This window comes from Sebastes umbrosus, chromosome 7, assembly GCF_015220745.1.
Source record: "Sebastes umbrosus isolate fSebUmb1 chromosome 7, fSebUmb1.pri, whole genome shotgun sequence".
Taxonomy (NCBI): Eukaryota; Metazoa; Chordata; class Actinopteri; order Perciformes; family Sebastidae; genus Sebastes; species Sebastes umbrosus.
This window is the reverse complement of record NC_051275.1, coordinates 32,919,222-32,935,778: the sequence shown is the minus strand read 5'-3', so window position 1 is coordinate 32,935,778 and position 16,557 is coordinate 32,919,222. Positions and strand designations below refer to the sequence as shown.

The 16,557-nt window shown below is 38.0% G+C and overlaps 1 protein-coding gene across 1 annotated transcript; it reads left to right on the top strand.

Moving 5' to 3' along the window:
• The first annotated feature begins 349 nt into the window (after positions 1-349).
• klc3 (kinesin light chain 3) lies at positions 350-15,392 on the top strand. The gene is made up of 14 exons (XM_037775417.1): positions 350-609; positions 3,381-3,629; positions 4,463-4,528; positions 4,777-4,941; positions 6,319-6,394; positions 7,735-7,880; positions 8,245-8,327; positions 9,053-9,140; positions 9,523-9,624; positions 10,035-10,208; positions 11,233-11,332; positions 11,867-12,047; positions 13,202-13,268; positions 14,492-15,392. Exons 2-14 carry the CDS (start codon positions 3,420-3,422, stop codon positions 14,573-14,575), a joined length of 1,542 nt encoding a protein of 513 aa, XP_037631345.1. The 5' UTR covers positions 350-609; positions 3,381-3,419; the 3' UTR covers positions 14,576-15,392.
• The last annotated feature ends 1,165 nt before the right edge of the window (positions 15,393-16,557 follow it).

Here is a 16,557-nt window from a genome sequence, read left to right as displayed (position 1 = left end):
CTACTTTATAATATTATGACTATTCTCATAATATTACGACTTTCTTTTCTCGTAAACTTTTGACTTTTTTCTCGTTATATTGTGTCTTTATTCTCTAAATCTCAGATTTATTTATTTTTTCCTTAATGTGGCCCTAATACTCTGTCGTATCGTCGTATCATAGACCTACAACAATGGTAAAACAAAATGAAAATGTAAACAAAAAAAGCAGTTATTCATTTCCACTAATTTTTTTTTTAAATCCACAGGGAGCCACTGGAGAGGAGACAAAGAGCCACAGGTTGGTGACCCCTGATTTATAGTAATGAAATGTGCCTTGTTAAGACTTTTACTCTGAAGGTGAGAACCGGAAGTTGTATGTGTTGCTATGGCAGCTTGATGCTGATGACTGTGTGATGACAGGAGGAGCTGAGAGCCGAGGAGGCAGCAGGTGAATCACTTCACAGCTTCTACTGTTTCTCACCGTCCCACCTGTTCAACAGTAGATAAACTGACGGATACTGTGAGCGGAGATGTTCCTCCGTCTGTGACCGGTTCTGCTTTCCAAACAGAACTAATCAGAGAGGACTAAAGAGACGGAACACCGCCGGCGGAGCCTGGATTTAGCAGGTAGGCTATAAATACCTCTCTGTTGATGTGGAGCTGAAATGAAGCCTGCGTGTGTTTACATCGTGTTTCAGAGCTTTATTATCAACCACTGGGATCGTTTATGTGTTATCCAGTACAGCCGATGATTTTATTACGAGTAAATGAACAGAAATATGTCGTTTTGTGACGCAGTCGTCATTATATTAGCGAGGAGGCTTGTGTTTGGTTTAAATTACCCTAAAAATACATGAACCCTGGTTAAAGACCCTGAGGCCTGCTGCACCACCTACAGTAAACAAAGGAGACTGTGAGTATATATATGTGTTTGTTTTCTTATATTTTAATGTTCAGAAAGAAAAGAGGCCAACGTTTTATTTATTATTTTGTGTTGTATACTCAAAATAATAAATAAAATCTGCAGGACAGATAATAATGCATACAGTTCACTTTCATAGACTAAGCTACTGGAGGTACCCTGCACTATACTCATTTTTAACAGTCTCTTCTGCACTATATTCACTTTTTTAATAGTCCTGTATCACAGCTGTTACCCTGCACTATATTCAGTTTTAACAGTTTTCTTCATCTCCTTGTATTTTTATATCTGGTTTATTTTTTTTGTACTTTGCACTACTAACTTTTTTACTGCCTTTTTACTAACATGTTTTTGCACTATGGAACTGTGATGCTGGAAACTTGAATTTCCCTCGGGATCAATACAGTTACTATCTATCTATCTATCTATCTATCTATCTATCTATCTATCTATCTATCTATCTAATGCATGTACTTCAACATTTGTGTTATATGCCCACTTCTCCTCTCAGTAAAGAGGAAACTGAAAACCATCATATGTTTGTGTTTAGTAAAGTTGCTGACAGTTTGTATTTACTTCACATTAGGACATAATTAAAACAGTTATAAAAACATAAAAACATTAAATATAGGAAAATAAAAACAAGCTAAAAATAAAAGCTAGGATACCCAGCCAACATGGTTATGTGGGCCCTACATGGGTTATGCTGGGGGGTACCTGGGTACCGAGTAGGTATGGGCCCAAAATGGGCATCTTATCTGGGGCCCACTTGGATCAACTAAGTTGGTCCCAAATGGGCTCCCCATGTGGGTCCTAGTTGAGTCACTAATGGGAAATTAGTGCATGGGGCCAACATAGAAACTGTGGACAAACCCACTTACAACCCATATTCATTATATTAGCGCGGAGGCTCCTTTTGGGTTTAAATTACCCTAAAAATACATTATTCCTGGTTAAAAACAAAGACCCCAAGGCCTGTTGGGCCACCTACAGTAAACAAAGGAGACTGTGAGTGTATGTGTCTGTTTGTTTTCTTATATTTTAATGTTAAGAAAGAAAAGAGGACAACATTTTAACATTTTATTTATTATTTTGTGTTGTGATTATTTGGACAAGGAGTTATGTGAAGGTTGTTTGTGACAGAATGAAACCAAAACTGTCTACATCCTAATGCATGTACTTCAACATTTGTTTTATATGCCCACTTCTCCTCTCAGTAAAGAGGAAACTGAAAACCATCATATGTTTGTTTTGGTAAAGTTGCTGACAGTTTGTATTTACTTCACCATTTATTACTGTCTAGAGCCAGCTGTTACTGAATATTAGAACCAAAGAAATTAATTTCAATACTTGGGCAGAAGCCATGTCTTTATCCCATCTCCCTACATTTATAATCAGATCTATTTATTGACTGAAGTGAATTTAATGAGAGAAATCAACAGTAAATCACAGCCTCTGTGTAGATTCAGCCTGCAGAATGAGTCTCTTGTCCAATCCACAACCAAACATCTTCTCCTGTTTTTACTTTATAAATTCTTCAATGTCAGCTATTGTTCACCAGCTGAGTTAAAGCTGAAATAATAGTTTTCTGACTTCTAAATATACTGCAATTAAGAATTATTTGCTGGTATAATTTCAAGTTGGCTTGCATGTAAAGACTGTGCATCAAAACCAATCTTCATATTTTTGAAGATAAAGTTGTTTCTTACTACAGTACTTCTACTACTACAACTAATACTGCTACTACTATTACTTCTCCAGCATCTTCTCCTGTCACGAATAGCTACTGTTCGCTGCTAAATCTACTTGTAGTACTTGTATTGCTTCCTCTGCTACGCTACTACTACTACTACTACTACTACTACAACTACTACTGCTCTGTCATGACTACTAATACTACAACTGCTTTTACAACTGCCACTTCCACTAATATTATACTACTATAGCTGCTGAATATAACACTACCTCTACTGGTACCACAAGTACTGACACTACTGCTACTAGTACTGCTACTAATTCTACTACTACTGCTGCTGTGCCACGACTACCACTACTACAACTGCTAGTATTACTGCCACTTCTACTAGTGTTATTTTATTACTACTACTATTCTGCTACTTCTACTGATACCACAAGTACTTTCAAAGCTGGTGCTGCTAGTCCTACTGCTTCCATTTGCTACCCATTCTACTGGTAGTACTTGTACTGCTGCTTTTAATACTGACAGGCTACTACTTAAGTATTTCTATGCCACTACTATTGCTGCCCCACAACTTCTACTACTACAACTGCACTACTGCCACTTTTACTACTATTACTACTACTCTTAAATATTCTACTACCTCTACTGACACCACTAGACCTGCTTTTATTGCTTCTACCTCTACCACTACTGCTCCTTTTACTACCACTACTACAAGTATTGCTATAATGACTTCTTCTACTATTTATGTGTACCTCTTTGTGTTGTTCCCAGGTCAGTTGTTGTGAGAGGAGGAACCTCAGAGTTGCAGCCATGTTGTCGGCGGAGGAGATTCTGTGCAACACGCAGCAGGTGATCGCCGGGCTGGAGGCGCTGAGAGGAGAGAACCGCGGTCTGCTGGAGAACCTGCAGGAGGCGATGGAGAGCCGGCCGGCGCCGGAGAGCGGCAGCGTTGAGCAGGAGAAGAGTGGCATCATCCGCCAATCACTGGAGAGGATAGAGCTGGGGCTGAGCGAGGCACAGGTACGAATAGAATAGAGGTAAAGCCATTATGACGTATTATTTGTGGTATCTTAAAGCCGCTATAAGCTCTGCGGAGCATTGTAGCATCTTTAAGCTCATTGTTTTGTTTTTATGATCCACAACTTCACTTTTTTTGTTCACTTTAATCGCTCTCATAGCAACGCTTTCAGCAACAACAAGCAGCTGTTTTCAGGGGAAAAGCTCTAAAAACACACTGTACATATTGACAATAAGGATGTTTCTAAGAAATCTCCAAATGTCATGTCAGGTTTTGATACCAAATCACAGGAAGGTCTTGGTGTCTTAATGTGGTATTTTGGAGGAATTTCTGATAATTTTTTATCAATTCTCGAGTGGTAAAAAATTGTTAAATTTAGCACCAAATCTGTATAACAAATGGTATCAACCCAAAAATTGCTGCAACAACTTATGAGACATAATAGAGCATGGGATTCTGATTTATGACTAGAACAACTTGACACACAGTGCTGAACTGCATCTCTAATTAATCTTCAGGTTCCCAGCTTACAGATGATGTACACCACTTCTATGTGACATCTACTGTTGACCTGCTATCTCCCCCCAAAGACCTCCTTTACCCCCTAAAAAAGACAAAAATGGGTCTAAGTGGGTCTGTAAGGGTTAAAAGTAAAAGTGCAGAAATGACAGTGTATATAATATGCAGTATTAGATGAGCATTCACTTCTTAATTATTTTGCCCAGGAAAGTGTTTTTCATGTGTTTTTCTAATGTTTAATTTTTGGTTTCTAAGTTCATGAGGTGTTTTTCATCTGTACGTCATGTAATGTTTCAGTTGTCTCTCGTCCCTCCAGGTGATGATGGCGTTGTCGGCTCACCTGGGTTCACTGGAGGCAGAGAAACAGAAGCTGCGTGCTCAGGTGAGTTTCTGCAGGGCATGTTAAAAAAAGAGAATAACTGAAGAGATGAAGAGCAGATTGGAGGCTCTCTGACGTTGTTAAATCCTTCATTGTATTTTTTATTTTCTTCCCACATCCATCTTTTTCCTCCACCTTCCTTTCCTTTCCCTTTCCACCCTGTTCTTTCATTTCTTTCCTTTCTTCTTCCTTTCCCTCCCCCTGCTTTGTCACATTCTCCTCCTTCTCTTTCTTTGCATCGTCCTCCTCAGGTGCGTCGTCTCTGTCAGGAGAACCAGTGGTTGAGGGACGAGCTGGCAGGTGCTCAGCAGCGACTGCAGGACAAGGAGCAGGAGGTGGTCACCCTGGAGGAGCAGAACAGACACCTGCAGTTCATGTCCTCCATACGCAAATACGACCTGGAGGAGCCGCAGCTGGTGAGGCGGCGACAAACTGCACGCAAACACAAATAACAAGTGTGTGTGTTTGTTCAGGAAGAGTTTATTGTCAATACTTCACCAGCCAACTAGCTGTTCAAGTAACAAAGAATCAAATGTGGAAAACAAGATATGACCTTTATCTGGATGTTTCTGTGTGTATTCAGGGAAAACAGGCTGAAATATGAACTTGATTCCACTAAAACCTGAGACAGGTTTTTAGTTTAGTTTAGAGTTTTTTTTAAAGGTGCACTGTGTAATGCCTGGCGACATGCTCCAAACAAATAGGGGGCAGCATTTCACCTCTAATACCGGGTCCACACAATATAACTAACAGCAGGGCAAGAATACGCAAAATTTGACCTAACTAACGAAACTCTGAGAGCAACGCTACAATCTTCATGTGTGACGTCGGCCTGTAGTTTACGTTACAAAACAAAAATACGAATCTCGTTTCTGCCACTTTTGATTTTATCAATAAACAAACAATCAAAACAAACACGGCCTTTGTACATTCAACGTGATAAACAAGCCGTAGGCGGCAGCTCTACTTCTTCAGCCTGTCATGTTGGACTGAGGGCAGACTGGACGCTACAGTGACTCACCATCGCCTCTCGAGGTACTCTAGTGGTGTTACAAGACAAGACAGGACGGGCCGGGGCTAGCTGGTTAGCATGCTCATTTCAGTAGATATCTCCTCAACCCTGTAACCTCTTCACATGCTGTTGATAATGTTAGTTTATTTTTTTTAAATGTTTTAAACTAAAATTCAGGCCGTATCTTACGCATTGCACCTTTTTAAGTTTTTAAGTGTAGTCAGGACAGCCAACATTAAAACTTGTTCTTAAAGCTGCAGTAGTTGTCTATTAATGCCTCTAGGGGGCAGAGGATCTCCACAACAAGCTGACAGACACACAGCCCTGACACCTTATCACCTTCTAAAGTTGTTATGGTGTGTTACTTTAGCAATCAGTTACCTATTTACACATCCAACAGAGATAGAAAAGCATTAACATTGTGAATTTAAGTCCAGCATTCACTGTTTTTAGCTCTGTTTTTGGTCTCCACCAGCTCCTGAGGGAAATATCTGTCTCTTTAGCTGCTAAATGTTCAACTATGTTCACCCGATAGTCGCTAACTGTGTCTGTCTGCAGTTTGGTGCTGGACAGGTAGCGTACAATGTGTTTATTGATGTTTGTTTGCAGAAAACAGCTGTGTGCTGCCGTGAGCCACCACTTCTAAATGTTTCAAAAAATCAGAATTGACACCCTTATTAACATTTACTGTATATTGTTCACATTGAGAAATATTGAGAATATGATAAGATCTTTTAAAAGCAATTCCGTCTTTGCTGAGTTTGTTTGTTTCTCACTTCAGGACGACAAAGACACGTCTTCCACCAAAGAGTCTCTGGATGACCTCTTTCCTACCGAAGATGAGGAACAGTCGCAGAGTAAGACTTTAATGTCTCTGAAACAGTAATATACAGTATGCTTTCCAATAATTCACTGCATAAATGTGACATCCTTATGTTAGCATCACCACAGAAGAATTTCTAATCACCTTCATTTTGTCAGGATGGTGTAAGAAGTTTCAAAAGCTCCGAAAATAAAACTCAAACTGACTGCATGGTCAGATAGCACTGGTGGGAAAATGCTTATGTAATTTGGGTGAACTGATCCTTTTAATGTCTATTTGGTTTCTCCCGTCTCACGCATGTTGTTTATGTGTACATTTATTACAAATCCTCTCTTTGATTAATAGAGGTGTGCAGCTTATTAACAGTATGACAGTCTTCATTGTTCATAGATAAACTCAGAGTGTTACTGCTGCTGCTTGTGGTATTTTTGAGTAACAACTCTTCACACACAGCAAAGACATTTCAAGCTCTGATGTCAAATTTTAGTCTCATGCAGTGATAATGAGTTTCGGGATCTCTCCAGAGTAAAACATGATATTGAAATGATTATCCAGCTCAATTTGTTCTATAAAAGCAGGCAGAGAATCTACTTGTTAATCTTGTCTGAAGTTATCTTGCATAACAGCACCTTCTTTTTCTGAAAACAATGCAACATGAGTTTAGAGTCACACCATGACTACAGAAATGGCACTGTTTTTATTGCAGCTACACAGCAAGAGTTAATTTAAGGCTGCGATGAAGACAAACTGACAAAGCATTAAAGCTGCAGTCAGTAAATTTGAGCAAATATATATGCTGACAGTAGTACATGAGACAGATAAGCTGTGAAATCTTGTTCCTCTGCCTCCTCCTAGTGCTCCTAATGACATTTGCAAGATTTCACAGACCGGAGGAAAACAACCAATGAGAGCCGAGCTGTCTCTACAGCAGCTGTCAATCACTGTTCACGAAACTCACAATCTCCGATCAAACTGTCATACTAGGCAGCGCTGATCAAATATGAATCAATATTCTGTTACTGTAATGCCTATTTCTCTCCTCAATTGTTTTCAGAAACATCTTGTAGTGCACTGTTTAGCTGTAAAATGAGAAAGTTTGTGACCCGGTCACCATGTTGGAAACAGTCGGGTCAAAAACCTCCACCAATAAATAACTTTTTATCATATTTGCTCTAACTCACAAACTGCAGCTTTAAAGAAAACAAAAACTGTTGATAATTGAACAACAATTTCAGTTAATGTACCTGATTTCATTAATTTACTTAATAATTAATGAAACGTGACTCAAACTTGTTATTAATTGCTTACATCAAGTCCAGGCTTGTATCAAATTCTGAATTTCTGTGTTGTATTTGTCTGTTTATTGCTGTTCAGTGTCCCAGCCTCACCACAGCAGCGCTGCAGCCGCAGCCCAGCAGGGCGGCTACGAGATTCCCGCTCGCCTTCGAACACTCCACAACCTGGTCATCCAGTACGCATCACAGGGTCGCTACGAGGTCGCTGTACCGCTCTGCAAACAGGTAAGAGGGGTGTTCATCTCCAACTGGTCACTTGTTTAGTACCTTAAAAGTGTTGTTGATTTGGTCCCACAACAAAAGGAAAAAAACAGTACTGTACTGTATTAGCTCTGGCTCCTTTCCCACCAAAGAGGTTAAAGTCCCCAAATCCACAGCAAGCCTGATTCCCCTCTGGTAACACACTGGACCCTTATGTGTGACCGTACAAGTGTTTGGCCAAAAATTACAATTGATTCGCTCTCGTGTGACCGCTCGCCTGACAACAGTTTGCCTGCCGAGAGTTCAGAAATTAATGTAGAAATGCAGTATTTCAAAAAGTGTAAATCATTATGTACAGATCAAATGTCTTATTTTAATGTCTCAACAGGCTTTGGAAGACCTGGAGAAGTCCTCAGGACACACCCACCCAGACGTAGCCACCATGCTGAATATTCTGGCGCTGGTATACAGGTGAGAGCAGTCACCATGGCAACAAAACAACACTTTAGCCTTATTGGCATGGGACTGGTATTACCTGGTTACCTCATGTGATTTAGAAATCCCCCCCGCCCCATTTCTGTGTTTCGTGCAACGCATTCGCACGGGATAAATCTGTATTTCACTCAAATTTACTGACATTATCCCCCGGATATGATGTCAAGACTCTGTGTAACATCCGCTTATATTAAAAATATTGGATATTTATATTTAAAGGGATAGTTCAGGTGTTTTTAAGTGGGGTTGTATGAGGTACTTATCATAGTCAGTGTATTATCTACAGTAGATGATGGTTGGCTCGTCTCCAGTTTGGAGAAACAGACCGGAGTACCAGCACGGGAGCAAAGTGATGTACTGCTGTGGACGGGCGCAGCAGCAAAACAGATTTTAGACACCTACAAAAATTGATATCAGTTTAAGTGTACGCTATATTTAGAGTATTTTCACCGCTTACATTATTTAGCAAATTAATTCTTACAACTTTGTTAACTGAAGGTTGCTATCTGTTTACGTCAGCTTTTTCATCAATACCATAACAATAATCTTAATCTTTAATCTTAAAGCTCTCTATAGAATAAAAAACAATATTCAACAAAACAATGTTCCTGCACTGAGAGCTCCATTTACCAAAACCAAGTGATTTTATATGAAACATTTGATCTGAGGTGACAAACAGTGTGACATGTTTTTCTCTACAGAGATCAGAACAAATACAAAGAAGCAGCCAACCTGCTGAACGACGCGTTGGAGATCAGAGAGAAAACTCTGGGAATCGACCATCCGGCTGTGAGTTAGCCTCCTTTAATAAACCAGCTGCAGTTTAATGAGATGGTTTAATTAACACTGACACATACTGAATCTAACCTGGACTAAATTCTGTTTGTTTTGTTTGTCTTTTGTTCTATTTATTTTACTTTACTTTTCATGATTTTGTCTTATCACTGTGAAACCTTTTGGAGGCAATGTTTTTTTCTTGGGAACATCTTGTTGTCAGGATGTATAATAACAAATATTTGAGTCTCTGTCTCATTGTTAGCTGGGAGCGCTGCCTCTCTGTATTACCACGAAATATTTGTATTTTTACCCTTTTTAAGTTTTTTTGTTTTGTTTTTATGTAGCTTAGATCAGACTAAGTTGGTATGTAATGTACATTGTGTGTTTTGTGCAGGTGGCGGCGACGCTCAACAACCTGGCAGTGCTTTATGGGAAAAGAGGAAAATACAAGGAAGCAGAGCCGCTGTGTAAAAGAGCTCTGGAGATCCGAGAGAAGGTGAGAGAACACACACACATTTGTATTAATACACTCATGACTATACTATGAATATATGTTTTATGACATGCTTATGACCTACTATACTATGACATTTCTGTCATTTTTAATGACTTTTTGTGACATTTTTTATGACATTTTAATTACATTTATGATTTTTTATGACATACTATACTATGACATTTATTGAGTTTTTATGACATTTTTTTATGACTACTATAGGCTACTATGACATTTCTATGACATTTTTAAATTTGTAAGAGTATTTAAACTTGTAAGAGTATTTTACAGTGTTGTATCGCCACTGTTTCTTAAGTAAAGAATCTGAATGTCCTCCACTGTCATTGTTATGGAAAAAATAATGTATCTTTCATGCTCATAGTGTATTTTGTGTGCGAACCCCCCCTCAGGTTCTGGGTACAGACCACCCAGATGTGGCCAAGCAGCTGAACAACCTGGCTCTGCTGTGTCAGAACCAGGGGAAGTACCAGGAGGTGGAGAAGTACTACGAACGCGCTCTGCACATCTACCAGAGCAAACTGGGACCAGACGACGCCAACGTGGCCAAGACCAAGAACAACCTGGTGAGAGGAAACCTTGATGTCATGTCTGATGTGTTTTGAATTCTGCATCAAATCATTACTGTCAAGATTTTCAATTCATAAAGGTGATGACAAATTGAAAACTATAAATGATTACATTATATTACATTTATTTAGCTGATGCTCACAACATTCAACCATGTGGGTACAACCCCAAAAGTGCATCAAATACGCTGAACTACTTCAAGTGCTACATTTAGAGACGAGAGATAGGGAAAGAGTTTTTTAAATATTCATTTATGAGGGCTGTCAATCGATTAAAATATTTAATAGCGAGTAATTGCATGATTGCCCATGATAGTATTTAATTCTCTTATCAACATGGGAGTGGGCAAAAATACTTGCTTTATGTAAATGTATGTATATATTTATTATTGGAAAATCAATTAACAACACAAAACAATGACAAATATTGTCCAGAAACCCTGACAGGCACTGCATTTAGCATAAAACATCTGCTCAAATCATAACATGGCAAACTGCAGCCCAACAGGCAACAACAGCTGTCAGTGTGTCAGTGTGCTGACTTGACTATGACTTGCCCCAAACTGCATGTGATTATCATAAAGTGGGCATGTCTGTAAAGGGGAGACTCGTGGGTACCCACAGAACCCATTTTCATCCACATATCTGGAGGTCAGAGGTCAAGGGACCCCTTTAAAAATGGACATGACAGTTTTTCCTCGCCAAAATGTAGCGCAGGTTTGAGCGTTATTTAGCCTCCTTTGCGAAAAGCTAGTATGACATGGTTTCATATGATACCAGCATCTTCACTCTAGCTTTAAAACTGAGCCCGCTACAACCTCCGAAAGATGGATTGCATTAAAGAAATTAGTGGCATTAAAACAAATTTGCGTTAACTTTGACAGCCCTAATATATATATATATATTAAAACTATAAAGTCTGAACTGCTAATCGAACTACATCATTTTACTTTTTTTGTCACCTTCTTCTCACTGAAACCTTCTCTTAAATCTACTTTCCTGTTTCTTTTTTCTTTCTCAGGCATCCTGCTATCTTAAGCAGGGGAAATACAGACAAGCTGAAGCTCTTTACAAAGAGATCCTGACCAGAGCACATGAAAAGGAGTTTGGATCTGTAGAAGGTACAAAACTGTTCTTTTTAAAGAAGCATTATTATATATTTTTGTTGTGTATTTGTCATTTTGGTTTACTACATGCTACAACTACATGCTGTATTTTACAGTGATTTTAATGCAACCTGTATCTTGTTTTTTTATTTAAAGCCATCAATTTTATTCATTATGATGACATTTGCAACTAGAGAGCGCAGCCCTCCGCCAGGGCCAATAGTCCAGTCTTCTATGATATGCAAATCTGAAAGTGCATTTCACTATATACTGTATGACTGGATATATTCCCAAAACTATTAGAATTATGTCAAAATAGGGTTGTGCCTAGCTGAAGCCTCACCATCTCATCTGTGCATTTATTATGTACTTCTTAATTGGAAATATATCACATACTTAACATAGATTTTTGAAAACCATTATATAGAGCCCTTGTGTAAGGCAGAGAGTGCAACTGAGCACAAGCATTTATCTGTATTTTGATAAACATTACAATAAACGTATACTTGAACTTGTTGCTGTTTGTCATTCTGTCTGTCCGTCCTCCAGGCGATGGTCGTCCCAGCTGGTCCGGTGCCGAGGACAGCGGCTCCGGACAGGACGGGCTCAGTAGCCTGAAGCGCAGCGGCTCTTTCACCAAACTCAGAGAGTCGATACGTCGAAGCAGCGAGAAACTGGTCCGCAAGCTGAGAGGAGTTGGAATGGAGGAAACTACCCCGAGGAATGCTGGGTAATATTCTGTTTCGAAGATGTTAATCCCCCACTGTGAGTTTAAGGGCCTTTCTCAAACCACCCACTACACCCTCTCCCTCCCCACTGCCACTGTGTTTGCACGTTCGCGTTGAGGGTCCACGCAACTACCCGAACAAACTTAAACTGCTCAAACTAACATAGATGTTTAATATTTCATACAGGCGTTAACAACTTCAAGGATACATTTTGTATCAATTGTCTAGAATAGAAAACCAGATGTGTTCATTTGATTGTAAAGTTTTGTATATTTCAAGCAGCTTATACAACATCAGAGTAGAAGAAGAAAGAACCATGAGTGTAAATGTTAACTTTAGTTTCTCTTTATATTGTATATTCTTTTAATTCTTAATACTCTGAACCTTTGCACATCCCCTAGAATATATCTTTGCACATTCCTGCCAAGTTTTTTTTCTTTAAACAGAAATACTGTACATATTTTTTGAAAAGCAGGCCTATTTTTTTTTTAATATTTTAATTGTAATGTCTTTTTTTTAATTCTATATTTATGTTTTTTGTTTATGCACCAAAACACCAAAGCAAATTCCTTGTATGTGAAAACCTGCTTGGCAATAAACCAGATTCAGATTTTTCTCCATAAGCTTAGGGCTATTTAATATGGAATGAATGTAATGAGTCCGCCACCTCACTGCCCAATCTGCTACTGATGTAGCTTATTATTAGTACTGTTTATAACAGTTGCCTCTTGATACAAAACCATGGTTACGAAAAGTTACAACAGTTTCTGTTTCTGTCCGAGATAGGGAAGTTTGTCCCAAAGCTTGCCCCTTTATTTATACCCTACACCTCAAAGAAGGGTGCTTCATTCAGCTGCGAGTGTGACTACAATAAGGGTTCACTCTGTCACGGAGTGGGAGTGGGGAAGATCTGGTTTGAGAAGGGTCCTAACTGTAGTTGAAACCATTAGCTCATAGATGTATCCTGATTTTGTCATTGAAATTTATACTTTTAGACTGTTGATATTAAACCAGTGCTGGCAGCAGGGCATTTTCTCCAACAACCTCTTTTCCAAGTCGATAAAACTGAGCTTGTAGAAGTTTAGTGTGTGTTTAGTGATATTATGCCCTTTTATATAGATAAAACATTCATTATGATATTCTGTGCTGTTTTCAGAATGAAGAGGGCAAACTCTCTGAATGTGTTGAATGTTGGAGCCAGAGAGAATCTGGACAGCGCACAGGTGAGAAGAATGTCAAGTGAAACAATGTCATAGTATGTCGAAAAAATCATAAAGTCAGGTTGGAAAACGTCATAGTAAAAAGGTCATAGTACATTATGTCAAAAAGTCATAAAATAGTATGTCGAAAAAAGTACAACAAAAAGTCTTACTATGTCGAAAGAAGTCATTAAAAAGTGATAGTATACTTTGTCGAAAAAAAGTGATAGTATAGTACAGTGTGTCAAAAAAAGTAATTTTATTATTTGGAAAAAATTAAAGAAAAAAAACGTCAAAGTATACTTTCTGAAAAAAAAGTAAAAAAAAAAAAAAAAAAAAAAAAGTCAGGGTGTATGCCAAAAAACATCATAAAAAGTTATAGTATAGTATGTTGAAAAATTTCGTGGCAAAAAACGTCATAGTAGCGTGTCGAAAATTTTCATGAAAAAAAATCATAGTAAAGTATGACGAAAGATTTAATGAACAAAAGTCATAGTACAGTATGTCGATAAATTTCATGAAAAGAAATCATAGTATAGTATGTTGAAAAATTTCATGGCAAAAAAAAGCCATAGTATTATATGTCGAAAAATGTCATTAAAAAAGTCATAGTATATTATGTTGTAAAATTTTAATGAAAAAAAGTCATGGTATAGTATGTTGAAAAATTTCATGGCAAAAAAAAGTCATATAGTTTATCAAAAGATTTCATGAAAAAAATCATAGTATAGTATGTCGAAAAAATTAAATTGTGGATTTGGAGAATTGCGACACACCTAATCCACAGATATACCAGACTTCAGTTTAAAAGCGTCAGTCAATACAATGTTACAGCTCTAGATACTATGTCGGAAAAAAGTTTTTAAAAAGTCATAAAGAAGTCATGCTATACTAGAACTTTATGTCACAAAAGTGATAAAACGTTGTCATATAGTATGTTGAAAGTGTGAAGTATGTTATAAAAAAGTGATACTATAGTATGTCATAAAAATGTCACGCAAAAGTCAGTCTGTTATAAAAAAAAAAGTCAAAAACTGAACTGAATTTCGATATTGCTAGAACTAAACCCACAACAATTTTACAAAAAAATCCAAATTAGTTTTCAGTTCTGCATTTGTCCCATTAATTGTTACAATCCTGTTCAATGTCTTCATTAAATGTTAAATTTACTCTTGTACTTAAGCAGTACATCTACTCACAGAGATCTGTCACACAGTAACATTAATGGTTTGTGTTTTGTTCCTCAGTCGAGCCGTTTGACGGATGTTCGAGGTCTAAGCTCCAGCACGCAGAGCCTGACGAGACGAGGTTCACTCAGTGGTACCAGCTAACACTCACCTTCTTCACACAACACCTCCCCACAGATTCACTGGAAAGACGTTCACACACTTATCGCTCATATCTGATGTCCGACACGAAAGTGGACTCCCCACTTTGAGAAAAACGGAGATAGTTGTCACAACTGGAAACAATGTCAAAAATCTAATTTGCAAATTTGTTAACAATCCCTCATTTAGAAGTAATAACAAATTAATATTTGAGGAAGTTTCACAGTGAGCTTAATAGTATGATGTTTATCTCTGGTCATGACAAGTGTGTCCAAAAAGTGATTAGCACAGTGGGGTCACACACCGACTAATCTACGTTGCACTATAACCTTTCCTTCCTGTTCACTTGAAATTGAATATCATTCCCTCCTGGTTTTAGTTTAGAAACAAACTCAGTTAACTATTAACTTTAAAATTAAAGAAAAAAAATCATGCTACTTTTAAACCCGACCATGTCATTTGCAGGTTAACAAATGTTAATAATCTGTAATGCAATTAATTTTACGTTTGACGTATTAGGCGTTTCCTAATGCTAGTGTGCCCTTTTAGTACTCTTCTTTTATCGACACTGGAAAAAAAAACGTTATTTATGTTTTCTAAAGAGAAACAGGCATATTGATGCGGATTATCTTTTTATAGAAGCACATGGACGTCAAGTTGTTTGCACAATGATCAAAACGTTTGTCAAAATATAAATGTTACATTTGGTTTAAGACGGAGAAGTTAAGCTAAAGAAGTTATTTAAATGTGTTTTGCCTTTACAATGCGCAGGTCAATCTAATTATACTGTCAAAGATAATCAGAAAATGTGTTTACTTCAGCGGTTTTGCGCCACAGTCCAGTTTTTGTCATTCCAAATTATGAGAATATGGACCAACATTTCTTAACTTAAATTTAAAAAATAAAACACCAGCTGTACAAAATGAACACATATCTGACTTTAAATATCCTAAAACATGGATATTTTTGCACATTGTCAGTTCATAATAATACATTTTATTTATAGAGGTTTTCAAAGAAACTTTACCCAAGTTAATATATTCTTGATCGATCAAACTGTAGTAAATCAATCAATACTAATAATATTAAAGTACACATTTCAATATTAGCAATTATGTACTTGTTGCGTTGTGAGTTTTTAAACGTCTATTCAGAAAATAGTTTTAAGTTTTCTGGATACCTAAAGTTATTGTTGTGTGCCTGATGTGGATTACTCTCAGCTGGCCTTGGATTGAAGTTAAAGGGAAACTTTGCAGATTTTGAACGGCTTTGTATTGTTGCATTGTGGGTGGTATGTGCAAACGAACGATGTTCGGCTTCCCTCCGTGTTACCGGAGCTCCCCATTTCCCGGCAGTGATGATCGGCCACCAGACTATTGCTGGCAGGCGATAAAGAGTATAGAAGCAAACAGTCGAAACTCCGGTGTTTTCTTTTTTACAACAGCCGCTGCTGCCATTTTGGACTGAAAACGCTTATTATATTTAGAATATTTTATTGTTCAACACAGGCCATTTTGGTAGGATAAGACAATACAATAGAAATGATTTTGTTTTACATTTGTACGGCACTTTTTAGGCGGATGTTTTACTGACGTCCGGTAGTCGCTTTCAGTCCAAAATGGTGGAAGAGTAGCATTGCTGCTGGGCGCTGACATTGCAATGGAACGAACAATTGAGTTTCACTTCTTGGTAATATACTGTACGTTCTTTGCCGATAATACGGAGTGAAGCCGAACATCGTTAATTTGAGCAAACCACCCACAATGCATCGATACAAAGCCGGTTGAAAGTCGTCAAAGTTTCCCTTGACAGAGCTCTGCCATTTACTCTTTAGGGCACCTCCGTTGTAGCATCAAAGACACTGTGGAAGACAATGTTACACCACACTGTACACAAAGAGGCAAATTTGCATTTGTGCAAGTTAAAAATGTTTCAGCAAACAAGTTTAGACACGCCAAACAGACACTACCTGCCCAGAGCCAAAA